Source organism: Tremella mesenterica (genome assembly GCF_000271645.1).
Source record: "Tremella mesenterica DSM 1558 unplaced genomic scaffold TREMEscaffold_14, whole genome shotgun sequence".
Lineage (NCBI taxonomy): Eukaryota > Fungi > Basidiomycota > Tremellomycetes > Tremellales > Tremellaceae > Tremella > Tremella mesenterica.
In genome coordinates this window covers 637231-663752 of record NW_006711238.1, presented here as the reverse complement: position 1 = coordinate 663752, position 26522 = coordinate 637231, and the positions used below count along the sequence as shown (strand labels likewise).

At 47.0% G+C, this 26522-nt stretch overlaps 6 protein-coding genes across 6 annotated transcripts; 4 read left to right on the top strand and 2 right to left on the bottom strand.

Moving 5' to 3' along the window:
* Positions 1 to 254: 254 nt before the first annotated feature.
* Positions 255 to 1367, bottom strand: TREMEDRAFT_65475 (uncharacterized protein; the record flags this gene model as incomplete). The annotated part of the gene is made up of 4 exons (XM_007007567.1): positions 255 to 494; positions 578 to 978; positions 1034 to 1129; positions 1187 to 1367. The coding sequence occupies 4 exons, from the start codon at positions 1365 to 1367 to the stop codon at positions 255 to 257; spliced, it is 918 nt and encodes a 305-aa protein (XP_007007629.1).
* Positions 1368 to 2985: 1618 nt separating this feature from the next.
* On the top strand, positions 2986 to 4427 carry TREMEDRAFT_65474 (uncharacterized protein; the record flags this gene model as incomplete). Its single annotated transcript, XM_007007566.1, has 3 exons — positions 2986 to 3353; positions 3424 to 4021; positions 4074 to 4427. The coding sequence occupies 3 exons, from the start codon at positions 2986 to 2988 to the stop codon at positions 4425 to 4427; spliced, it is 1320 nt and encodes a 439-aa protein (XP_007007628.1).
* Positions 4428 to 5490: 1063 nt separating this feature from the next.
* Positions 5491 to 6480, top strand: TREMEDRAFT_65473 (uncharacterized protein; the record flags this gene model as incomplete). The annotated part of the gene is made up of 3 exons (XM_007007565.1): positions 5491 to 5550; positions 5694 to 6194; positions 6235 to 6480. 3 exons carry the CDS (start codon positions 5491 to 5493, stop codon positions 6478 to 6480), a joined length of 807 nt encoding a protein of 268 aa, XP_007007627.1.
* A 6258-nt stretch (positions 6481 to 12738) lies between these two features.
* On the top strand, positions 12739 to 14481 carry TREMEDRAFT_65471 (uncharacterized protein; the record flags this gene model as incomplete). The annotated part of the gene is made up of 1 exon (XM_007007564.1): positions 12739 to 14481. One exon carries the CDS (start codon positions 12739 to 12741, stop codon positions 14479 to 14481), a length of 1743 nt encoding a protein of 580 aa, XP_007007626.1.
* Positions 14482 to 15295: 814 nt separating this feature from the next.
* Positions 15296 to 23848, bottom strand: TREMEDRAFT_65470 (uncharacterized protein; the record flags this gene model as incomplete). The annotated part of the gene is made up of 16 exons (XM_007007563.1): positions 15296 to 15440; positions 15666 to 15940; positions 15964 to 16065; positions 16120 to 18059; positions 18118 to 19776; positions 19832 to 20052; positions 20096 to 20460; positions 20508 to 20654; positions 20697 to 20849; positions 20893 to 21311; positions 21356 to 21457; positions 21632 to 21737; positions 22269 to 22381; positions 22431 to 22570; positions 23161 to 23301; positions 23763 to 23848. 16 exons carry the CDS (start codon positions 23846 to 23848, stop codon positions 15296 to 15298), a joined length of 6114 nt encoding a protein of 2037 aa, XP_007007625.1.
* Positions 23849 to 24198: 350 nt separating this feature from the next.
* TREMEDRAFT_65469 (uncharacterized protein) lies at positions 24199 to 24708 on the top strand (the record flags this gene model as incomplete). The annotated part of the gene is made up of 2 exons (XM_007007562.1): positions 24199 to 24477; positions 24541 to 24708. 2 exons carry the CDS (start codon positions 24199 to 24201, stop codon positions 24706 to 24708), a joined length of 447 nt encoding a protein of 148 aa, XP_007007624.1.
* Positions 24709 to 26522: the final 1814 nt, after the last annotated feature.

Here is a 26522-nt window from a genome sequence, read left to right as displayed (position 1 = left end):
AGTATCGATAATCCGTCTAGAAAACTTCTCATTGATCTCCTTTAGGTCCTCACAGGTCAACGATGTACCCTCATGCCCCTCATTTGGGTTTGACACGTCGGACGGAAGATGGTCCAAGGTCTGATCAGTGATATAAGATGATGAGGGAGATGTGAGAGATGAAGTGGGAGAATTGAGGAGACACCATGCGAATGATGAGTGAAGTTCAGGGTCGAGATGATAGTTTGGTAGATGAAACTTGGCCAGGGTGGGTTCTACAGCTTTTGACAAGAGGTTGCGGAGCTGATGGTAAGTGCTTCATTTACTCTCTCGATTATTTCTACTATCGTATCGAACACCTGCCTCAATAGCATGATATCATCTGTGTCATGAAAACATGATTGTTTCATTGACGTTCGATCTTCCACCGGGGCTACTGCGTGAACTGCGTGGACTGACCAGCGGAGACAAGTGTCCGAATCAGGAGACATCATGCTAGGACCGTCTCGAGATGACTGAACGCAGATACACAGATTGACGATTACTCATTAAGAATGGTTTGGATTAGAAAGAATTGAGAAGGAAGATTTTGACTCACCTCAGGATCACCTGCTCCAAGTCTTAAGGCGAAAAAAGCTCTTCCACCATCTCCCTGACCACCTCTTTTCTTACCATTGAGATACACTTTGATATTCCCTGCCAAACTTAGTCGTAATGTCATCTTCTCATCTCCACCCATTTCACTCGTCTCGTGACTTGAGCTGATATTCGATGTTGACCGAATCATCGGTAGAATTGTTTTCTTTACATCTTTCACGGCTTTAGATAGTCCAGAGAGGAAAGTAGGAATTTGAGATCTTCTCAACCCTAACGGATGGCTGAGGGAGATATGTAAATCCTTCAGATCATGTGTAGGATGTATATCTTTCGTGGGTAGTAAACGTTTGAGGGTAATGAGGATTTCATTCAATGTGGACCGAAGTGAAGTGGGTATAGAAACTATTACATCAGTCAAAAATCCTAATAGAGTGGTGGGGGAGAGGATAGGACTTACGAGATACGTATATATGACAAGAATATTCTCCTTCTACGAATGGACGTGTTCGTTTCCTTCCTTGATGTAAAGTTGGATCGTCGGATGGATTAAGACCTATGAGATAGATTCAGTTTATGGTACTAGAAGAGAGGAAGATAGGAGAGGACTGACCGGAAGTGTAAGTAGTAGGTAATGATGGGAGGGGACGTTTACGGCTCGGGTGTCTGGTCACGGAGGATTTCGCGGTCGCGGTCTCGGTCTCGGGTTTGAAGAGGTTTGGAGAGTGGGAAGAAGTCGAAGTAGGGACGGATGGAATGGAATCATCTGATGAATCATAATCTACCAATCCCATCCGTTATGACGAGTAAGTGTAGTACTTCATTTGAACATGGGAGTTGATCAGTGGTCAGTGGGGAAGAGTGGCGGAAGGAAAGTGGCAAAACTGGATAATCCCGACGGAACTCGAATTAATCCCGACGAAATTTTGCCACTTTCTCCCAAAATACGACGTTCAACTCCCATATCCCGTCACTACTGACCCAAATACCTTCACTATTAAAAAATCATCTTTCCGTGGCTTTTCTGATATCATTGGAATGCCTGACGCCTTCTGAGTCTATTCATACCATTTTCGGAACATCTTTCGGAGTATTGACCCCAGGGGAAGGGGCAATGTCCCGAACCCGAAATGGCACTTTGCTTTTCGGTCCCCTTTCGGCAGAATTCGGGGGCTTTCGGTCATAGTCACATACTCACTACTGACCAGCAATCTACCCAAGTGGATACCTGATTCTATGCGTGTATCTTTATATTCATGTTAACACATGCATGGTATTCATGTTAACACATGCATGGTATTGAATGCACAAAATCCTAGCAAGGATCCATCATGTTGACGTGTTTCTGATGGTGATGGGGTTGGTTGAACTTTGTCACGAACTACGTCGTAACACCTCGATTACTCCACCAACAATGACCCTCCTTTGGCCATCAAAACCCCATCACGCCTTAACCTCTTTACTCTACACGTAACTCAGGACTTCTGACACCAAGTACGGCGAAGTTAGACGGAGTTAGGCTAAGTAGGGACAATGGGAGCAGAAGTACGGCGAAGTTAGACGGGGTTAGGCTAAGTAGGGACAATGGGAGCAGAAGTGCGGCGATGTTAGGCGGGGTTAGGCTAATTAGGGACAATGGGAGCAGAAGTGCGGCGATGTTAGGCGGAGTTAGGCTAAGTAGGGACAATGGGAGCAGAAGTGCGGCGATGTTAGGCGGAGTTAGTCGAAGGAGGAAGAGGATGGCCGAGGGCTCGGGGAAGTTGGACGAAGTGCGTTGAAGTACGTCAAAGCGCGAGAGGGTTGGATGAACGTCTAGGAGGAGTAGATAATATTAGCTGAGAAGATCGCTGAAGTTCTTCAGCGATCCTTGATTGTTGTCAGTAGTGAAAGACAGATAGAGATAGCTATAAATCAAGATACATCGCCATCAGTAGAACAAAACCCTAGTTAGAGTAACTACGCCGAAGTACGCCGTAGTTACACCCCTTTCGACGTCTGCGCCCTCCTGGTTGGGTGAGACATCGACTCAGAGCGTGAAGTTAGCCGAGGTTCGTCGACCGTCGGTCTATTAAGAAATAGTTGTTCGACGGCCGTGACAAACTTCTACTAAGTACCAACACGGGCTGACGCGATTTTCCCCGTTTTTCATTCCTTCCATTCAGTTCTTCTCTTCACTTCACTTCACTTCACTTCTCTTCAGCATCTTCATATCTTTTTCCAGCTTACATTAGCCAGCGTTTTTCATCTGCTCTCCACTGCTCACTCTCAACTGATCTCACTGCTCATTCTGCATCTGTGTGCTTCATCTCACCTTCCCCCTTGGCTCGTCCAAATTATCTTATCATCAAAATTAGAGTCTTTCCACTCCCCCTTCCTCCCAATCTCTCTGACCTCTTTGACCTCTTTCTCAAAATGCCGAACCCCTTCGACTCAAAAACAGATAAATCCAGTGTAAACCCTCCGAAGGGTTACAAATTACACCCCGACCATGTTCACTTCCAAAAGTATCTTCAGCCACAACACCCCATTTGGAAGAGTGAGAAATCACTTCGTTCTTTTCAAGCTGAGATAGGGTTCTACCTCCAGCCCTGGTGGCATGCAGAGCCGAAGTATCTTCCTCAGCATGCTGAAAAGCTAGGTCTTCGGGAAGCTACCCCGAAACAAATGAAGGAAGAGGGTATTCGGGCGATTACTAGAGGGTCACGATGCTATTCGGCGGATGAGTCGGCCACAAAGCCAAACTGTCATGTCCAGTTTTGTGTTTCGGCTTTCAATTACACGTGAGTATCTCTTTGTCAAATATGGCTCCCGAATTCGGGAGAAATTAACGAAACTCAATGCTGATCTCAGGCATCCCGAAGTGAAATGTGTCAATGTACCTGATGGTCGACCAGTGTTTCTCAACCGTTGGGACGAAGGAAAGTTTCGTGTCTGTGTCCACTGTTATAACTCCACAAAGCCCCCTCTCACCTGCTCCCTCAAGGGCAAGCCGACCAATTTCCTTGTCGAAGAGTCCTCCGAAAGTGAAAAACGGCCGAAAAAGTCATCACAAGGTCAGGACAAGCCTGAGGAAAGCTCGGATTCTGATTCGGACTCATCGGACTCTGAACATTCACCACATCCCTCCCCTCGGAAACCTCGCCGGCCAGCCACCACAAGACGCTCTACAAGAGCTTCGGCTCCCAAGAAATCGGTTTCTCCCCCCCCTCCCGAAAAAGGAAAAGGAAAGGGAAAAGAAAAAGCTCCCCCTGCAGCTTCCACGGCGATTGGGTTCTCAAATGCGCCACTGCAGGAACCGGTAGGACCGAAGGACAAGCGTAGGACTGCTAGGGGAGGCACTGTCGCAGCTGGGGCTGCTGCAAAATCCCATCCGAAATGGGTTGTCAGACCTTCTCCGAAACCCCTCACCGAAGCGCCTACGTCTGCTAGAGAGCAAACTCGTTCGGAGGTGAGTTTTCTAAGTTCCGAACCGAAAGCAAGTCTCAGCAGCTGACTTTTAGGGAGAAACAGAACTTTCTTCTCCAGCTGGTCCTACTCTTGTTCAAGATTCCAGCTTGGGTCAAGAGGATGGAGAAGAAAGACCTCAACCGGAACAATCTACAGCCCGAAATGAAAGGCCACGATTCCCTCCCCGCCCTCCAAAATTTGCCGATGTTGTTCCCGAAAAGGAACCCTCCGAAACCGCCCCCCCCGTTTTCTCTGCAGGTTTGCCAGCTGGGATCTCTCCCATACTTGTCCGAAGTAGTCCTGTTCATCCTCCTGTGAACAAGCGGGCCCTGGAGGATGTAAACGAGTCCCAGCCCGAAACGAAACGAGCTCGTCCGTTCTGTTACAACCTGAGAGCTAGGCAGTGACCTAACCTAACTTCAGTGGACGACAGCGATGAGATACGAAGTGATAGCGTAGAGTGGATTGGACGATGATGAAGAACACCTCAGTGTAGACGCGTTATGGCGTAAGTCACTTAAGCAATTGGGATTGGTGGAGTGGGTGGCAAAGTTTGTGAGAGTAACTTATGAGAATTCATCGACGAGGAAAGAGCCCTCGTGAAGGGGGTTTATATAGACAGCACTTTCTACACGGTATCACCTTGAGTAAGACTATTCTGACCAATCACATAAATGCCTCAGCCAACCCGTGAGTCACGGAGTAAACCGTAATGCACGGTTTAACCGTGTTATACGGAGTGGACCGTGCTGTACGGAGTAAACCGTGCTGTACGGAGTAAACCGTGCTGTACGGAGTAAACCGTGCCATACGGATAGGATGTTCCTGAGGTTATGATACAGGCAGTGTCATAACAGTCGCCCCTCCTCTATCCGTCACGAGCTCCTGCAAGTGATATCCGGCCAACCTTCTTCCGGCCACTTTTCCCATCTAGGGTGGCTTGGTTGTATTTTGCCGCTTCTCTAACTTCCGGCTGCTTTCACTATCAGCCGCTTCCTCGGATCCGGCCGTTTCTCCAACTTCCGGCTCCTTTTCACTTTCCTACCGGTTGTCTTATGTTGAGGGCCGCTTTGGCTTAATCCGATCCATGTCCCTCTTAGCTTGTTTCCTCAATTGATACCGGAGTTTTCACTGGTCTCTTTCATTTTAGACCTATCTCTTCCGTTCTAACCGGATGCTTTTAGTTCCGTCCGGTCTTTGTTTTATTTCCAACCGGTCTCTTCATTTCCAAGCAGGACCCTTCATCTCCGACCGGACCGGTCTCTTCATTTTCCAAGCGGGACCCTTCATCTCCGACCGGACCGGTCTCTGCCTTATCCGGTTGGCAACATCCCTTGTTAACCGGTAGCTTTCCTTGAGTTCGTAGGATATATAATGGTCCTCAGTATCTCTTCTTGTCGTCCCCAATCAACTTAACTTCTATCTTCAAACTACTTTTATTTACTTCAAGTTACTTCAATCAATCCCGCAATGCAGCGATCTACTCCGACTCCTACCCTTGGTTATCTACCCCGTCCTGGGACTGGTCTGGTGAGTCATAGTACTTTCTCCCCTTTCCGTTATCACCATCATGCTTGAAATACTCCTGTTTGTCCCACTTGATTCATCAATTGAACTGTTACTTGACCCATCGTTTGACTTATGGCTTTTGCTTGGTCTATTGCTTATTCCAGATTGAAGCAAACAATGGACCTCTCTTCGTTCGAGCCCAAAGCGCTCCTGCAAGTCTTCCCGGAGACCAAGTTATCTCGCTTCCTTTCAACAACCCGTATAAGGCAACCAACGTTGGTGTGGCTTCGTCGGAGTACGATCCCACTTCTCCTCCATATGTTCCAACTTCGCCTGTCTATTCAGCTGCGACCTCGCCTTCGTATGTCCCTTCCACAGGCGAAGAATCTCAAGGAGCTGGTTCACCAGATTATACTCCTGTAAGCCCTGTACCGTCTCCTGTCCTTACACCTGTCGCTACTCGGACTTCCGATGATATTCCTGTTATCGATCCTCAGAATATCCCACACTCGATTGCCGATGTTGTGGATTCGGAGTCGGATTTGGAGATACTCTTTGAAATCCCCAAAGCGCCCCCCAAACACATTGGTCATTCCAAAGCCATCACCTTCCCTCTTGGCTTGACTGGTTCAGAAGCGAAGAAACAAATCAAGCTTCTGTCTCGTGTATGTCTTCACTTTATGATATTATCGATGCTGATTTCAGAAAATTGCAAGGAACACCAATGCGCTCTTTATCCAAAGACATGGTATCTCCATTGAAACCGTGAAGTGTTACACTTGCGAGAAGAAAACAGTGGGTGATCGTCGCTGTCTTCTTTACTCTGGCTTGGGTTGTGCTCGTTGTTCTTTCCAAGGCATCAAATGTCCTCTCAAGGAACGCAAAATGACTCCTGCGGAACGTGTTCGCGCCGCGATTGAGTTGAGGAAAGAGTTGAAAGGGATTATCTGATTGTATGTTCCGAATTTTGATCTGACTTGTTGTCTCGCTAATGGCAGAGTGCCAATGTTTCTTGACAAACACCTGTGAATATTGTTGAACTCGTAGCCCGGTAGGAAGTCGTGAAAGTAACCGTCTTGATCGTATTTTGTGTGGTATGAATCCTGTGATGATGCGGCTGAAGGGGAGAGTTTATCGACAAAAATTGATGTGAGAGGCTGTTTTTATCGTTGTTCCTTCTTGAACACTCGTTCAACCACCTGTTTCCGCCAGTCTGAAATTTTTCCCCCATAGAGTTGTTCCCCCTCTTTCCGAATCTTCTTTCAGACTTGCAAAATTCCCCTTCTTGAGCGTTTGAGACGAAATCTTCATTTAGTCCGTGCGACTTTGGCTTTCTGCCAACCTCATGGGCTTTCACCTTCTATGTCCTATCCTTTTGCCGCTTGTTGATGTGTATCAATCCCTAATTGAGTGTTCCCTGTTCTATGACTTGTCGCTAGATATTCCAGATGCCAGCTTTCAGAATCTGTCCTTCGTCTTTCTCTACCTAGCACAATCAGTGAGATAATCGAGATCAAAGTCACCCCCCAAAACATGATTTCAATATGTTGTCCCCTAAGAAAGGTCTTCCGACCGTCGCTTCAGGTATGCTGGTCACCATGCTTGTATTAGAGGTTCTAAGAATCCTCCTATAGTAATTTGGGGTCTAGCTTTTGAAACCCGTTCCTGGTTTTGCCTGCCGCATGATTATGGAGGTAAGCATTGCCGGAACAATACTCCCAGACCGGGTGAATTTCTGCTTTGTGCCGGAGGCCTTTGATCATTGAACCCATGGTAGCCGAGACTTGGCCCAAGTGCCTCTCCGCTTGTACAATCCATATGGCCAAACTCTTAGGCACCGGTCATCGTATTACCATCTATATCGACATTCTTCCTTCCCCTCTGATGGTTCAATGGGGCAGTCGGATGGCACCCTCTTTCTTCGTCCTTGTATGTCCTGCTTCCAAGTCTCCTATACCAAATTCTGAGTGGAACGCAGCCGTGATACGGTTTGGCCTACTCTTGGGTACGAGATGTAGCTTTGAACTCTTCAAGTCGTTCTTGTGCATTATCAAGATGCGATGGTGGTTCCCATGTATCATGTTCCGGCCCATGACCTTTCCACCTAATGAGATATCGTTCGGGTTCTCTGAATCGCTTGTTCACTTTCATATCCAATATCTTTTCTACCTCGTACTCTAACTCATTATTGATTTCCACTGGTGGTGGTGCTGGCTGAATACGTTTTGGAATATGATTTGTTTTATGAGGTTCAAGCAGGCTGATGTGGAAAACATTATGAATTGGCATGGAAGATGGTAGTTCAAGTTCAAATGCGTGACTTGAAATCTGTCGAGTGATCTTGAATGGTCCTAGGTATTTGTAGTCTAGTTTCTTTGTAGGTCGTTTTGTTTTGATATTTCGTGCGTCAAGCCATACCTTTTCACCTACTGTGAAGGAAGGTGCCTCTTGACGTTCTTTGTTTGCATATTCTGTTGATCGAAGTATTGACTTGGTGATTGTATTGCATAACCAAGAGTGTAGATCCTTCAGATCTGTAACATATTGTTGTACACCTATTACTTCCGATTGAGGTGTAAGAGAGCTGAAGTCTGCAATAGGATTGAATCCTTTGTTTGCAAAGAATGGTGAAATAGAAGTTGTGGTGTGTGGAGCATTGTTGTAGGCAAATTCTGCCAAGGGAAGCCAACGAGACCAATCATCTTGTTTGTATGTTGTATAGATTCGAAGATATTGTTCCAGTGCTTGATTGATTCGTTCTGTCTGCCCATCTGTCTGAGGATGGTATGCAGTACTAAAATTGAGTTTAATGTTGAGTTGCTCTGCAAGAGAGCGCCAAAATTTCGAAGTGAACTCAGAACCTCTGTCACTGACAATATTCTGAGGTAAACCATGCTTAGAGAACACATGTGTAAGATAATGCTCTGCAATATCTTCCGCTGTTGAAGAAGTGGATGAAGGAATGAAGAGAGCCATCTTAGTAAGTCTGTCGACTACCACTAGGATTGCGTCGTAATTGTTTGAAAGGGGTAGTTGCTCTATGAAGTCCATAGAGATCGAAGACCAAGGATAAGGTGGAACAGGTAAAGGCTTAAGAAACCCATAAGGCTTATGTCGACGAGATTTGGTACGCTGACACAAATCACATGAGTCAACAAAGTCATGAATTTCTTCCTTCATCTTAGGCCACCAAAAATCCTTGCGTATAAGCATATATGTCTTTCGCTGTCCAGGATGTCCCGCTGATGGCGAATCATGTCGAGACTGCATTACTTCAAGACGAAGCTCTCCTGCTGGTACGTACAGTACTCCTTGATAGAGTAGTGCACCATCTTCAGCTGTTGTAAAGCTATCATGTCTGTAAGCATCCTGTGCTTGGGCATTGATTATGCTCTGTCGAAGAGAAGAAGTGATAGAAGATTGATGAAGTGTAGAAGAAGCAATATGATGGGGTTTAAGAAGTTGTTGATAGTTGTGAGGGTTTGCGTCTCCGCTGAGACTAGAACCTTTTACCGTTGGATGGTAATCAGGTCGTCGAGTAAGGGCATCTGGCTTGCCTCCATGCGTGCCAGGTCGATATTGTATCTTGAAGTTGAAGTCGCTGATAAACAAAAGCCATCTGGCCTGTCTTCGATTGAGTTGTTTTGAAGACATGAAGTACTCCAGACTTCTGTGGTCTGTAAGCACCAAAATAGGATCCTCTGATCCTTCCAAATAATGTCGCCATTCCCTAAGCGACTCAATAATAGCAAGCATCTCCTTATCATGAATCTCATAGTTGAGTTCAGGAGGTGTCATCTTGCGTGAAAAGAAAGCGACTGGTTGTAGGTTGCCTTGATCGTTTGGCTGTGATAGAACACCTGCAATGGCGTAATCGGAGGCGTCTGTTTCAAGTGTTGTAGATCGAGTAGGATCAAAGTGTCGCAACATAGTTGCTGACTTGAAGGCATCCTTGAGGGTGTCAAAAGACTCTTGGGTCTTAGATGTCCACTCAAAAGGTAAATCCTTCTTTGTCAAAGTGGTAAGGGCTGTAGCCTTTTTCGAATAGTCCTTGATAAAACGCCGATAAAAGTTTGCGAATCCTAGGAAGACACGTACATCGTGTACGTTCTTTGGTGTTGGCCAGGTGATGATCGAACTAATCTTCTTATCATCCATGATAACTCCATTAGGCTTTACTACTACACCTAAGAATTCAACTTCCGTGGAGTGGAAGCTGCACTTTTCAGCCTTAGCATAAAGTCCCACTTCTCTAAGTCGCTGTAGTACTTGAGAGACATGTTGATAGTGGTCCTCCACTGATCCGGAATAGATGAGGATATCATCCAAATAAACAATGACAAATTTATCCAGCATGTCATGGAAGTTGTGGTTCATGAGATGTTGGAATGAAGCAGGGCCATTGGTGAGACCAAAAGGCATTACAAGATATTCGTAATGTCCATAGCGTGTGCGAAACGCTGTCTTCCATTCATCTCCCTCTGCAATGCGCAATAAGTTGTATGCGCCTCGGAGATCGATCTTGGTAAAGATCTTTGCATGTCGAAGTTGATCAAGTAACTCTGGGATAAGGGGAAGTGGATATCGATTCTTGATTGTAATGGCGTTGAGTTTTCGATAGTCCACGCAGAGTCGTAAGGATCCATCCTTCTTCTTGACAAAAAGAATAGGTGATCCTGCTGGTGATTCAGAAGGTCGAATGAATCCTTTCTCTAGATTCTCGTTGAGATATTCTCGTAGAGCTTTGAGCTCTATGTCGGAAAGTCGATAGATAGGTCCTGGACTAGGCATAGTCCCTTCTTGTAAAGGTATATGATGATCATAAGGGCGATGTGGAGGAAGCTTATCGGCATTTGATTTGCTAAAGACATCGAGGTATTCATGATACTGGTGGGGTACGAGGTCTGCATCCGACGTCTCCACCAATGTCGCTGAACCCGCAACTGCCTTAGCTTCTCTCCATGGAAGGGTAATGGTGAGGGAATGCCAGTCAACATCAGGGTTATTATGGCTAAGCCAGGGAATTCCCAAGACAAGAGGATGTTGACTGCGTGACACAATATGAAATTGTGTTAAGGGATAGGTATGATCACCTAGAGTGAAGGTAATATTCACATATTCTGTCAATGGTTCACCCCTGATAGGGAGACCATCAAACAAGTTGAGTTGTTGTACTGTTTTTAGTTTTTCTGTTTTAAGATTAAGAGATAATACTAATTCCTTTCGAATAAAATTCAGAGTCGCACCAGAATCAACAAGAGCTTGATATTTTTGGGTTTTACTATGTTTTTGGGTTTTATTGTTTTCAATTGATATCTGAATCAGAAACTGTTTTGGAAGAGAACCTTTACCTTCATTTGAGTTTACCGAACTTGATTGTTGCCTAGATTTTTGGCGCACCAGCTCTAGGTCCTGTTTATGGTGCTGTGCGCCCTGTCTTTTGCATTATGAGGGACAGAGTTTGCCTGCACCTGACTTGCGTGGGCCGATGCTGCTGGAGTACGTGTAGAGAAACGAGCTTTGGGGCAGTCCTTAACACGATGATTGATATCACCACAGTAAAGACAGGCTCCACGTTTCTGACGTCTGTCATACTCATCAGGTAGCAATCGACCTCCCTGAGTAAGGGGCAAAGACTTGGTGTCACGCTTCTGCGCAAAAGATGTTGGACCTACTAGATTAGTAGTACGAGGGGGTGGACCCCTATTGAACATAGATCCCTTCTGAAAGGTAGACTGTGGTCTGTTTGAAGTAGATGAATAAGATGATGGAGTAGGAAGAAAGTCACCCCGTTCTAGACGCCTTTCATAAAGACGATTATCAATCATGATGGTTGTCTTTATAAGGTCTTCTAGATCTTCAGGTCTTCCTATACGAGCAAGCTCATCCTTGATGTTGTCGCGCAATCCTTTATAGAATTGTGCAGCCTTGGCATGATCATCCCAATCAAGCAATGCTGTAAAGCGTCTGAAGTCTGTAATATACGACCCAGCAGAACCTTTCTGTCTAAGACTGAATAGGTTACGCTCTGCAGTAGCCTTCTCATTGGGATCACCAAACACACTCTTAAGTTCTTCACAGAACTTATTGAAGTTGTCCATCCATTCAGGACGATCATTACCTTCTTTGAGTGCATAAGGCTGATACCACAAGAATGCAGTATCACGAAGGAATGTAGCTGCGTACCCCACTTTGAGGGTATCATTAGGGAAACGAGATGGCTGAAGGTTTACAACCATAGTCACTTGGGTGATGAAGGTTGTGACCCTAGAGCGTAGACCAGTGAAGTACTCAGGTGCTGCTACCTTTGGTTCAAGTACCTTAGGTTCTTGGCGCACAGGAGTAACTTCACGAGGAGGAGTAGGTGGAGGAGGAGTAGATAGAGCTGCAAGTCTATCATTGGCATTATTGAGAGACTCACGAAGTGTTATGTTATCTTCCATCATAGTTCGAATCTGCTCCTCCAAAGCTTCAATACGTTCACCTTGTGTAGGCATTATGTATTACTTGTTGTAGATGTATATTGAAGTTGTTGATGTATATTTCAGATGAAGTGATGATGATAAATGATATAGGTAAAGTAAAGGAGTAAGGGCGCACTACTAGGAATAGAGTAATCCACTCTAAGCAGTGGGTCGATGAATTCTACTGTTACAACCTGAGAGCTAGGCAGTGACCTAACCTAACTTCAGTGGACGACAGCGATGAGATACGAAGTGATAGCGTAGAGTGGATTGGACGATGATGAAGAACACCTCAGTGTAGACGCGTTATGGCGTAAGTCACTTAAGCAATTGGGATTGGTGGAGTGGGTGGCAAAGTTTGTGAGAGTAACTTATGAGAATTCATCGACGAGGAAAGAGCCCTCGTGAAGGGGGTTTATATAGACAGCACTTTCTACACGGTATCACCTTGAGTAAGACTATTCTGACCAATCACATAAATGCCTCAGCCAACCCGTGAGTCACGGAGTAAACCGTAATGCACGGTTTAACCGTGTTATACGGAGTGGACCGTGCTGTACGGAGTAAACCGTGCTGTACGGAGTAAACCGTGCTGTACGGAGTAAACCGTGCTGTACGGAGTAAACCGTGCCATACGGATAGGATGTTCCTGAGGTTATGATACAGGCAGTGTCATAACACGTTCTCCGTTGAACAAAGTCCTCCCCAGCCCGAAATGGATCTTACCTCCGAAAAGGTGCCCACAATGTCCCCTGTTGGTCCTGTTCCTTCTCCTGCCGTATCTGTTCGACAACAGGCCGTTCCCTCTGCTCTTGACCCATTTATAGCACAAACACAGACGGTTTTGGGTGTTACATTGCAAGAATCACCAACAATCCCTTCGCCTCACAAAGCTAAAAGTGTCACACCGGCCCCCTTCCCCAGCCCCTCCCCTGCTCCGAAAGCAGGCCCTCCTCCAAACCTTCAACCTGGGTCTTCTTCTCTCCTCTCTGGCCCTCCCCAAATCTCCCCACTACCTACCTCACTACATACGTTTGCAGAGGTAAAGCAGTGGCTACAGCAGAAGCGCCTGGGTCGATCAGGTGTGCAGAGTCTTCCTGGTCCGAACCCATCAACCAATGTTCCGAAACCCATGATGGCTCCGAAACCCATAGTTCCTCCAATATTTGCTTCCCAATCGGCTCCCCCTCAGACTCCACCTCCCACTTCTCTCATTCGTTCTCATTCAGAATTCGTTGGCTCTGGTCCCACAGCTTTGCCAGGTCAGATACCCTCCATTCCTGTCACTTCGGTCAATGTGGTCAGTAAACTCCCTCAAATGAACCCACCACTCCAGCCCGAATTTCGGACCGAAAGGCCCACTGTCCCTTCTTTGGACCAGCCTGCACCCGAAAAGGTTGTCCCTTACATCCCGGCTCCACCGTCTACCATGCCCGAAGTTGAACAGTGTCTGCATCGTATGAATGAGTTTCAAGAGACTCAGGCTCAGTTTGAGGAGCAATTCTCTTCCCGAATGGTTGCTCAAGTTTCTGAAATGATAGACTATTACCGAGAAATCAACCGAGGACGGCATCAAGCCTACTCCGAAAGTGTCACACAATCACTTTCGGGTGTGAGAGCTATCAATGGGACATGGAGCGAATTCAAAGCGCGGTATGACTCGGTGGTTTCTGAAAGAGATGTGGCTCAAGGAGAGGTAAAGACACTGGACCGGCTGTACAAAGAGCAGATTGATAAGAATGAGGAAAGAGATCATGCTGTTGCCCGAGTCACCGCCGAAAAAGACGCCGAAATTGCTTCAATCCGAAAGCAGTTGGAGGAGACACAGGAAGGGCTCAAGACTATGAGCCAGAGGTTCGCTAGTGCAATGGGGGATAAGGAAAAGGAGGCTCAGGCTCGTCAGTCTGCTGAACAGCGGTGTTCAGATCTGGCCAGACAGATGAATGAGGAGGAAAACGCCGAATTGGAAACTCTCCGAGCTCGGCTTTCGGAGGCTGAAGCAGCTAAGGGGGTAATGCAACAGCAAATCGACGAGGCATTGCAGTTTGTGCAAATTACCGCTGCCCTGCAAAATGAGACTGAGATGGAGAATGTAGGGTTGAAGGAACTCAAAGAGCAGTTGGAAGGAGCAAATGAGCAGTTACGGGCGGACCTTCAAGCGGATCAAGAGGATATCGAATCGGCCAACTACACCATCAGGCAACTTGAGTCAGAACTCCAAGAGGCCAAACAAGAAAAGTCTCGGCAACAATTCCGCTTTGACCTTAGGACCTCCCCTGCGAAGCCAAACGAGTACTCTGACCGAAGAAGAGCTCACAGTCTTGATCTCCCTTCCACCAAGATCACCGCTCGAAACTCCGAAAGTACCGCACCGAATTCCGAAAATGACCCTTCAAACTCCGAAAATGTACTTTCTTCAGGACCAACACGTCATGTTGCCATTCCCACAATCCCCACAAATGCAGACCTCCATTCTTCTCAAGATTAAATGTAGCCTAACAAATCCGTGTCACAGTTCCCTTGTATGTACTGTCAGTTGTTCATTTTGGCGAGTTTCCGTTTCGGTGTTTTCATTTCATGTTTCGGTCTTTCTGTGTTTGGGGTCCAAATGTCTCATCTGTGTGTGAACTAGCCTGAGTAATGCATTCCATGTCTGAACTCTTCCAGCCTGGCTCATGTTGCATACATCCCTGCAAGAGATACTTCACTGTTTCTTGTGTCAGTGAGCGAGAGATCCTTGTAGTAGGATTAATTGTCCCCAAAATTCGGACCGACTTCGGACAGCCTTGACCAATTTCGGACAGTCATGGCTGCATATATCACTGCAAGAGAGCTTATGACTATTGAAATAAGCACTGGGTAGACATAATCACTAGTGACCTTAAGCAGTACAATATTCGAATACATGAGATGGTCAGATGTGCTTGAAGCAGAGGAATGGCTTATTGCTTCGGCACCTTATGCCCATTATCTGAGGAACACAGTTAAGAGGCCACCACTGTCCCACATGGATTTCGCTTCTTCGCCCATGTGTACGGGATGAGACTAGACACCTGAAAGTATGTCTTTGCAGGCAATAGACCCCCTTGGATGTGCTTGACATCTTAGGAAGTTTGATCCCTTCCAAGAGTTCTGTCCATATTTGAGGCTTCAATCCAGGGAGTCACCAACCCCCCCTCTGAATTTCGCTAGATTGCCCACTACTTTGGTTTTAAAGAGACATGTCTACAGAGCACTTTCATATGTGTGAATACCTGTTTCATGTGGCTATGGCTTCATAGTTGGTTGACCGACTTCGCAGATTAGTGTATGAGCTGCAGAATTTGGTTATGAGACAAGGTATGCTCAACTTCATTGGGCAAGTCTATAAACCTGGCATATTGTGTGTCCAGGAGGACTGCACCTGCTAGGAAACAATGGAGGAATTCGACCGATGCACAAGGGTAGCTAGCATAGGTGCATGTTTTGGGCATTTTGCAACAAGATTCGGAGGGGTTTTCGGTGTTTCGGGAGTGCCTTTGGACTCACTTGGGAAAGATAATCAAGCCCCAATCTGCATCAAACCAAGTGTATTTTTACATCCAGAGGTATGTTAGTCATTATATTCATGCACAACCAGCTGTGATACCTCTCTACAGGCGATCTATGTAGTAAGTCATGGAAGGTACACACTTGTCCATCAATTTTTTCACTTTCGGACTGAATATAGACTCATTTGCTGGATCCCGTGCAGCCATTGCAAGCACCAGTTGAAGCACACTTGTTCGTAGTTTTCTACTCTCACCTCTAGCCAGAGTTGATGATTTCACCCCAAGCACAGAAGCAGTCGGTCTGATTCCCTGGAGAAGAAGACATGCAGCGGCACATGCTAGAGGACCACAGCTGTGTGAGTCCACTTGTGTAACCCAGTCCAGGTTATCCCTGGTAGCCTGGACGTCATCATTGAGCTTGGGAGTAGCACTGTACTCACCTGAGAATTTGGAGCAATCAACCAACCCATAGCTTCAGCCTCTGTTGCTATGCCTTTTCTGACTTCCCAGGACAAACAGCGTTCTAGCAGGCGTGACCATTGCTATTGATCAGTGACGCTGCACCTCATCGAAGTAATTTTGAATGACCAACTTACCTTCTTCTGTTCGGCCGAATCATACGTCCCCCCTGCCCCATCATACATCAACACCAGCTTCTGTGGCCCAAAGATTACCAGTGTCTCAAAATGGGACCTCGACATCAGAACCCCAACTGTGTTCTCTTTCCTCCATTGCCCGTCCTTGCCGAGAGAAGGCCATGGCGTACTTCCAGGTATGTATGGGTTCCAGCTGTCACCAGCAGCTAGGGTTCGGTAAACAAATGAGTTTGGTATGGGGTCAGACATTCCAATCCCCAGATTCACACAATTTCGGATGAAAGCTGACACCGAAAGCAAGATATCATCGATTCCGAAATTGGTGTACCACTCATTCCTTCCGTAGAACTTACGCAACGTTTTTGACCCAAATGTGGAGTCTACACCCTGCAGCTTCAAGCCCTTATGCTCATCTTCGGCCATGTCATGAAACGTAGCTTCCATCTGGTCGCACAGGTCCTCAAGGAGATCGTCCGAAAGGCTATCAACATCTTGAAATGTGCTGACGGAGATGAGAGGTTGAAAGGATTCTCCCGAACGCCACTGAACTTGTGCTAGTCTTTCGGCAATGACTGACTGAGCCTTTTCTAGTTGACAGTACTGGGGAACCTCGGGTGAGGGAGAGCGTTCAACAGTGGGAAAGACACTTGGAGGATCAATGTCCATGGATGATGATGGGGAATCTGGTTCTGCTGTAATGTCTTGAGAAGCTACAGTGGGATTGAGACTGATAGCTTGATCGCGGGGAGCCGATTCACCCTGGGGTGTGTTGGTTTGGCACAGGATGTTGCTCGAGGAAGGCCCGCTTTCGGGAGGTTCATCACCAGGTGGAGAAATATGTGTAGGCTTCAGAGGGATGGTACCCTGAGAAACTGTGGGAAGAACATTGGGCTGAGAAGCGGTGGGGTCTGTAGGGGTACTGGTGGGCGCCAAGCTTGTGGACTGGACATCAACTGGGGCAGGTTCTTGTTCCGTTGGGTTTGGAGGAGGAACTTTCGGATCTCCCGAATTCGGAGGTTCAAGCGTTGGCGGGGCCGAAGTTGGCAGCTCCGAATTTGAAGAATTAGCTGGTATGGCGTCCGAAACGGGAGGTTGGGGGTTTGGTGCTTCCAGTGTTGGGCCTTCAGCTTTTGGTATTTCAGGATTCGAAGCCGATTTTGACATTGCTTTCCCACTTGGCTTATTCAGTCGTCTCCTTTTGGCAATGGGTTGACTTGCTGATGGCTTGACTTCATCTTCCAGTGTATAGAACAGCAAGACCGGGAATCGTGTACCACCGAAAGCGTCCCGGTTCAGAAACATACGAGAGGTTTTTTCGTCGTCAATCTCCCACAGCACATCATCATGCTTTATCAAAGCCACATAGTGTCCACTGGTCACCTGCACGGTGTCCCCCTTTTGGCAGAGCATTCCCTTCAATCTGTACATTGGAAGATTGCTCGGGAGTATAGGAGGAGGTACGGCCGAAACCTGAGCTGGGTTGATAGTTTCGGGAATGTCAAAAGGGTGGATCACTTGGTGTGCAGAGGGGTTTCGGAGATCCCAGACAATGTTGAGGAGTAACATGCGGGGCAGGTTGTTGGATTCCAAGGACATCTTGGCTCGTGCTCGAGTGACGGCCATTCGTCCATCACATGGTACCGAAAAGCAATGTTGGGGACTGCATGAACGCCACAATGAAAGGTTCATGAGCTGGATGAGGTTAAGTGATGAGCCATGTGGATAGATTTGGAGAACGGCCATCTGCTTCTCCAGTGAGGATGTCTCTTGCCTGACAGGGACTGCGTGGGAACAGGGCTGAAAGACATATTCCCAGGTTACTCCGAATTCGAATGTGTTCCGAATCGGGTTCTGTTCAATGATCTGATTGAATTTGCTTGTCATTCTGAGAAACAGTTCACACGGATCATGCTGAGATTCTTCATCTATCAAGTTCTCACCTGCATATCAGCAAATGAACATGCTGATTGGCAGCAATGATGGAGGAAGGGAACTCACTTCGGAGGATCGGTACAATGTCCTTCAGATCCACCAGCCGTCTAGTTACCGAAATGGCTTTAAGAAAGTCACCTAGTAACACAATCAAAGAAGGTGCGTGAGGCCTGAGAGCGTCATTAGCATCGTTGAATGCGGACACGAAGGCTGGGATTCGGAAGACAATATGGAACAACGACAGAGCAAAACAGGATTGAAGATAATTCTTTGCTCCAACAGGTCGATCTCGTGGTGGTAGTGCGTCCCGAGGAATGCCAGCTTTTGTGGGGGCTGTCTTTTGGCGATAAGGATGCAGAGGGCGGTGAGCTGCTGGACGGCCACCCTTATCAGCCTCTGGTCTTGAAACCGGTAACGTAGCAGTGGTTGAGGGATGGTCGCCAGCATGGTTGAGGAATCGGTTTCGGCGGGTAATGGGCGAATCGGGCTCGACAAAATCAAGGTTGGCACTATCAATGCTGATGAGCTTGCCCTGTTTCGGAGGCTGCTCGGAGGACCAATCATGCCACACAGGCTCCGAAGGGTCATGTCCCCAATAGGCAACAAGGTCTTCTTGATCCAATGGATAAGATATCTCTCCTAACCGTCGTTGTAGCTGTATAGCTCGAGTCTGCAGTCGCAGTTCGTTTGCCGTGACACCATTTGAATACTTTTCGGAGGAGCCACAAGTGTGAAAGCAGTACAATGCCCAGAGACCCGAGCACCTTTTGCCTGTTTCGGTAAAGTATCTGCAGGAGCATCGTTCACGAGTTTTGTCTTTGATCCCACAGTAATGTGAGTCAGGTGTTGTTTTGCTCGATTCGGATGATGTCACACAATATGTATGATCTAGTTGACCTCGCAATGACATAGGCATCTCGTCTCCGAAACATTCCCTAACCGCCCCTTGCTCCCAAAGCTCCAGTCCTTGAAGTATGTGTGACAGAACCGTGGGGTCACAGCGGGCAGATGTTGGTGGTGAATGGAGGTACATGGGAAAGTAAACGTCGATGATGATTGTGAGGAGTTTGTCTATACGTTTGTTGGCTCGAGATTCAAGGAATACTCTGTCAAAGGTCCGAAATGCCGCTTCAACAAAGTTGTTTGTTGAGAGAGTACCATCTCGGGTGTGACGAGGTGGCAGACCATAGTCGACAAGGTATCCCCTCCATCTGTCGCTGAACCATTCAGACAGGAGCCAGGTTCTGATTTTGTCCCAAATTTCGGGATCGTTATTGCTGATTGCCGCAACATCGGCTTCTAGTCGAGCAAAAGCTTCTGACCAAGACTCCTCTTCGGAACATCGTTGGCACCTCCGAAGTGCCACGAGGAAGGCAAAGGCTTTTTCGGTACCCACCAGATCACTCCCAAATAGCCGAAGTGCTCGAGATCGGGCGGCGTGCATGAAATGAAATTGGCATAACCGAATTGGAGTTCCCGGGAAGACCTCCTCAATGGCCTTTCGTTCAGCGTCATCACAATCAATCATGAAATGTAGTGGAAGGAAATCCTCCTCGTGAATGTATTCGGCGTTGATGAGGATTTGCTCTTCATTCTCATATTCGGAGACCACTGATGATTTGCCCTTGAGTAATGCTTTCGCTTCTTTCTTGATAGCCTTTCGGATAACGCTCAAGAATTCGGTGTAGGAATCGGTGTTCGCGTGATTCGAGACCATGACAGCTACTGGAGCATTGTCAGCTCCGAAACAACCCGAAACCCTTCAAACCACAGGACTCACCAGGGACCATATGACCATATTCATTTACTGTGGCTAGCAAGGTGACGGGACAGCGTATTGCATTCTTATTTCTCCAAGACGAATCAAGAAAGAGGCCCCGATCTGTGGCATGCCGAATTGCTGATTGCAATTCATGTTTCGGACTGATGATTGCAATGAACGAAGAGTCCGCTGGGAATGGCTGAGTGCCACCGAGTGCCAGGCCTTCAGGATATTCACAACTGACAGTCAGCTCATGAGGACAAGGAAACGCTGGCTACATACTGCAGGAAAGAGCTTGGATTGGCCTCATGTAAGATACTTATTGCCGCCAGTGGTAGCCGATCCAGCCTTTCCTGCCGCAGAGCCGTTCGGATGGCAGTTTGGAAGTCAGTGGTGGTAGGAAGACGCTCGGGATAATTTGCCTTGACCCATAGGACATAGGGGTGAATCTTGCAGAAGGAATTGTACCACCGAAGCCGAAGACGTGAATCAGTCGTTCCCACCAGAGTTGCAGCATCGTGTAGTAGGTTTCGGAGATGTGGCGAACTCCGAAGTAATGTCAACGGGTTCGGTTGACCGTGATATGCAGCTTTCGGGCGGACCAGACAACAGACCCCTTTTCGGATATTGCTGGGAGTCATTTGTATCTGAGAACATCAGCTTAGTGAAGATGAATCATCCTTAGGTGACCCACCTCAAGAAAAAGATCACACTTTAAACGTGCTCTTGAGGAATATCGTGCGCTGGCAGCAGTTGGAGGGTGAGCTTCGGCTGTTGTTTGTGTTTCATCCTTTGCTTTAGGCTCAACATGGTGGTGGACACTGTCCAAAGTTGGCTGGATCTGGGTACAGTTGCCACTGCATCGGAAGATCGACCGAAACACTGTCCGATTCGGGTATGACGCGACAGCACTGTCGGAGACAAAGAAGAGGCCATGTCTTCCCCTGATGTCGGCGGGTAATAAACCAGGGGGATCCAACCATTCCACTTGCACACATTTGGATATATGCTGGGTCTCAATGAGGTAGTCCTGACGCTGATATATCAACGGTTGTAAATCTCCGAAACAGAACACTGACCAAAGAGTCAAACGCTTTCGGAATATGATGAAAAGCCACCTCGAATTGTTCATAGCGATCATCATCCACCAGGTCAGGATTCGGTAAACGACAGAAGGTTTCCAAAGCACGTATGTTGACCCCAAGACTAGCGTCCGTGCGAGGAGCTTTGAGTTCCAAGAGTGGAGCCTCAGGACGTGGTACGGAGTATGATTCGGAAGAGATATTGACAATTCGGAAGCGCCCGGCCGCCTCTTGCCTGGCAGTCATGATCTCATCTTCCACCGAGATAGGATTCAGAGGTTGAGAGGGAGACCATTTCGGAACAGCAGGAGACAATGAAGCTGAGGGGGAGGCCATGACAAGCTCTGTCCAGGGTGCCGAGTCGGGTGTCACAATACCAATACCGTTGGAGGATACAGGAGTATTTCCTGAGGCAACTCTCCTGTCAGTTGATACATAAGGGGGGTCCGAAAGTACCCACTGGGATCAGCCGTGGACAGAGGCATCTTGTGATTGGAAGATTGGGGGAGAACACTCTGTGGGCTTAGCTGCGAGGGTCCGGGAAACTGCTCTGAATTATTTACTGAGCATAAGCTTCAATAAACCAAAAGGAAAAGGGTCTGTCTTACAGGGCACCGAAACCGAAACTGACTGGATTTCCGAAGCTGCCTTGTAGATAGAAGAAGACTCAGTGCGTTGGGAAGGACCGGCTACATAGTCAGTAAGGAGTAATACAAGTTTCGGGGAAGAAACTGACATGTTGATGGTGTTTGTGCACTAGGAGCATAAACTTTCGGAGGTCGACCACGAAAAGGCGACTTTCTCTTTAAAGCGTTCAGAATGAGTTGATCAGCTTGATTATTCTGAGACATAAAGCTTGTAATATTGGGTGAGTAAGTCACTGTTGTGTTTAGATTGAGAGAGAGAGAAGAAATAAATGATTGTGCCCCAACACCGCCAAACAGTGCCTAGGGTTGAAGGAGACATCCTTTCGGGGGCGTTTCCGAATTTGAACTCCAAATGGCTATAGAGAACCAAGGACTCCGAATTTGGAGGTTCTGCCTGCATGAATGGCTTCAGAATACGTGTGGCAACACATAGATATGCAGGAAGCCACGGTAGGATGCATATTCGATACAGGGGGGATTTGGGGACATTCCGTAGGTATTTGGGTCAGTAGTGGAGGGATCCTCGGGTTGAGTGACGTATTTTGGGAGAAAGTGGCAAAATTTCGTCGGGATTAATTCGAGTTCCGTCGGGATTATCCCTACGCGCAGGAAAGTGGTACTTTTCGGCTTTCGGCACAAGGGCCAGCAACCAGCGAGTTGATTGTGTCCATGTCCAACCCTATATGCTCAGTGAAATGTATGTCAGTACAGTAAGTACCCACTTACCAAGTTGCTAAAGTGGGGCTTGGTGATCAAACTCTGGAAGTCGGCAGGTACCACCAAGGTACCCCACCCCGTCCACCAGCCCGCGAGAATCGTACCGACCGGATCAAATGGCTCTATGCTTAGCTTCTTTCAATATCACGTAGGCTTGAGCTGTTGACTTACCCTCAAACATGAAACTAGGGTGGGAAAGATCTATCAGATCACCTCCAAACATGCACAGCTTTTCCCGAAGGGTCAAGATCGAGATCCGACGGATGAAAGGTGCGAAACGAGATGGTAGTCTCGTTGGAAACTCCGTAACCCTGCTTCTTTCCTTTCCCAAGCATAAATAAGAGAGTTTGATCAGTTTTGAAACTCTCTGATTGATCAACCACAACCTACCTCTGCAATTGACCAAGTCACCTAGCAAGCTCAATTGATAAGAACATCACCTCACTACTTCTATACACTATGAAGGAATATGAGACTTTGTTTTCACTCTCACCATCGACCAAATTCAGGTATTGTGTAATCTCAGTTGTTTCGCAAAATGGAAAGTACCCAATAGCTGCCAGATTCAATACTGATTGTAAAGACTCCAAAGAACTAGCAAAGAACAAGCGCTTCTTGAACTTCACTGGTCATTTGTATGAAGCTAACGCCCTATCGTACCCGGTCACCCTGGAGGGAGCATGTAGAGCAGTTCAGAATGCGGTAACATTTGCACAACGGGCCACATTGACCAACTCAAAGTACTATGTGACGATCATAAGCGATATAGATAATGACAGAAACATTGACTTTACTAGATCCACGCATGTCTTAGAGTTATGCTTGGGTCATTTTGAACGGAAAGAGATGAAAAGCACAACTCCCAGCTCCTCAAGCACGGAGGAGGAAACAGGAGACACACTGGTCAAGGGGTCCTCTATCCCCCATTACCCCAGGATACCGAAGGGCCAACAAACGGGTAGATGCACCACCGAGCGCTTTGAGCATTGGAGATTTCCTCAAACCCACTCTGCAAGGTGTGAGACCGATAGCGTAAATAGTTCTGAAAAGACAAAAGCGTCATCTGGGAGCCACACTGAAGTAAGAACCAAATCAAAGCTTCCCAAAACTGTTGTGTTGCAACAGAAAGCCACAACGGCTCTAGGCTCTCGGAGAAAAGAATTGCTACTGACTAGTGCATAGACCATCTTTGTAGTTTAGACAGAGAAAGATACATTCCTCAAAGGAAGTAGCTAATAACTAAACGAGTTGAATGATGTATTTGTTGACTACGCCCATGAACTCGTTCATCATAACCCTGTGATCTTGGATCTCCTGACACTAGGCGTGGAAGTCATGTTTGTGACACCTATCTCTTCAGTGATTCGTGAAACGTATATCAGTAAGAGTAGTAGTACTCATTGACAGAAGTAGTGCTATCTTTGAAACACGTAGCCGAGTCTTGGAATCTATCGTGCCTTATACTCGGTGTTTCGGCAGGTACTGTACCACCAAGGCACCCACCTGTCCATCAATTCCACCCATCCTTGTCGTGAGGGCATCATTGTCCGTGCGATCATCGTGAAGTAGTCGTCAAGTGGAGAGGGCATTCTTGGGGACCGACCCGGCCGGATCAAAAGTGCTGGGCGGGTTTGAGATCCGCGCTACTCACAACCTCCTTTCAATATCAAGCTTTGACTGACCTTCGAAACTAGTATGGCTTCTTTTTATTGACTTTGATCGAGGTCCGGCCGATGAAGGGTGTGAAACGGGGCGATGATTTCGACCGAAACCCCTGGACTTCGAGCTTACCCTTCCTCCAGGATATATAGGGATTGTTGAACTTGTTTTGCCACTCAACTCAATCCAGATTCAAGATTCTCCTCAATCAACTCACTTCAAAGTTTCAATTTAAAAACACAACCGCACTGATAGTCTTCACTCTTCACTACGCTATAGTATGGAAATTTTTGGCTCTTTACTTGCACCCAACTACTCTCCTACTTTCAAGATATGTGTCATCTCTGTGACACCCCAAGATGGCACATATGATATCAGAAATTGGTATGGAGGCTTAGGGGAGGATGCCTCAGCAAGGAAAAACGAGTTTACAATTGCCTTCCACTCCTCCCTAAACACCCATGTGGAACAGAACCAGACCCTGTCGTGGATATGTGAGGGAATTGTAAGAGCTGCAAAAGAGGCACAAAGCAAATCGGCAAACAATTCCGAGCTGTACGTGAGTGTGGTAAAAAATGAGGATGGTATCATTAGGGGAATGGATGAGAATCTCTTGAACCAGATCTTTTCACCACTTGGCAGCCATTGGGCAGCGAATCACTCAAGAAGGACAGCCTCGATGGATCTGGCCTTAATTGATGGGCATACAGTGCAGATCACAGAAGGGGCTACTTGTTACGGGGTAACAACAAATCGAGAGAACTCTATCGAGTTCGACGGATTAGGATAGAGGAAAGCGGGAGTTGGAGGCAGTGCTGCAGTAGGTAGGGACGGGTTTTCCCCTTTCGAGATTTTCCCACTGGGTTTGCTCAAAGCGGTTTTTCACCTGTCCGAGTATGTACATAGACGCTTGCAGTAGGACTAAGAAGAGGAGACGGATACCTGTAGACAGTATATAGTACAATCAGCAAAGTACCAACTTTGCTGATTCTTCAATATCATTCTTTGGCTACATCGATTGCAGAGGAGACACGATCCATTAGCACCAGAGCCCCTAGATTTCCACGAGACATCCATCGAGTTCGACCCAACCTGCGACCTAGTCATCGTGTTTCCAGTACCGTTACACCACTCTGACGGTTGCAATGTTTTCCTCTGGCCAAAGAGGTGCCTCAGCTGAAAAGTCACGATGCACAAACTCATACTCCGGCTCATCTGAGAGGATGCATTCAGAGGCACAAACATTATACCGCAGAACTTAGGACGTACAGTATACTCATGAGTGTTACAGGGTAACAACAAATTGAGGGAACTCCATCAAACTCGACGGATTAGGAAAGAGAAGGGTGGGATTTGGAGGCAGTGCTGCAATTAGGTAGGGACGGATTTCCCCTTTTGAGATTTCCCCACTGGGTTTGCTCAAAGCGATTTTTCACCTGTCCGAGTATGTACTTAGACACTTGCAGCAGGGAAGGGGGGAGACACCGATACCTGTAGACAGTATAAAGTACAATCAGCAAAGTCCCAACTTTGCTGAGTCTTCAATATCATTCTTTGGCTACATCAATTGCAGAGGAGACACAATCCATCACATAATGTCACGGCCGTCAAATAACTTCTTTCTAACTGACTGTCACCGCCGTCAAATAACTTCTTTCTGACGGACCGACGGTCGACGAACCTCGGCTAACTGTCACGAACTATGTTGTGACACCTCAATTATTCCACCAGCAATGACCCTCCATTGACCATCAAAACCCCTATCACGTCTTAACCTCTTCACCCTACACGTAACTTAGGACATCTGAGACCAAGTACGGCAAAGTTAGACGGAGTTAGGTGAACTAGGGACAATGGGAGCAGAAGTACGGCAAAGTCAGACCGAGGTAGGTGAACTAGGGACAATGGGAGCAGAAGTGCGGCAAAGTTAGACGGAGTTAGGTGAACTAGGGACAATGGGAACAGAAGTGTGGTGATGTTAGGCGGAGTCAGTCAAAGGGAGGAGAAGGACGGCCACGGACTCGGGGAAGTTGGATGAAGTGTGTTGAAGTACATCTAAGCGCGAGAGGGTTGGGTGAACATCTAGGAGGAGTAGAAAATATCAGCTGAGAAGATCACTGAAGTTCTTCAGCAATCCTCGATTGTTGTCAGTAGTGAAAGATCGATAGTGATAGCTACATTCAAATCGAGATACATTGCCATCAGTAAAACAAAACTCTAGTTAGAGTAACTACATCAAAGTACGCCGTAGCTACGCACCATAATACGACCAACTCCTCCTGACGGGGCCCTGCACCGATGCCTTCATCTCGATTTAAGCTTGAGCTGTCTACTCACTCCCCAACATAAAAATATGTGGCTGAAAGCCTCCTCTTTATCTACTCTTGAAAATGCATACCTTTTTGCCCAAAAGTGTTATTATTACGATCCGGACAGAGAAGATGGTTGCAACCTTCAAATTCGAAAACTCATTTGGACCGTCCGATACACATGCATCTCTTCCTTACCGACCCCGACAAAGATAACCGACTGATGATACAAAGACTTCTGATAAGCGAAACCCCACGGCCCTGGTTGTTAAGAAGGTCCGCCAGCCGGGCTCCC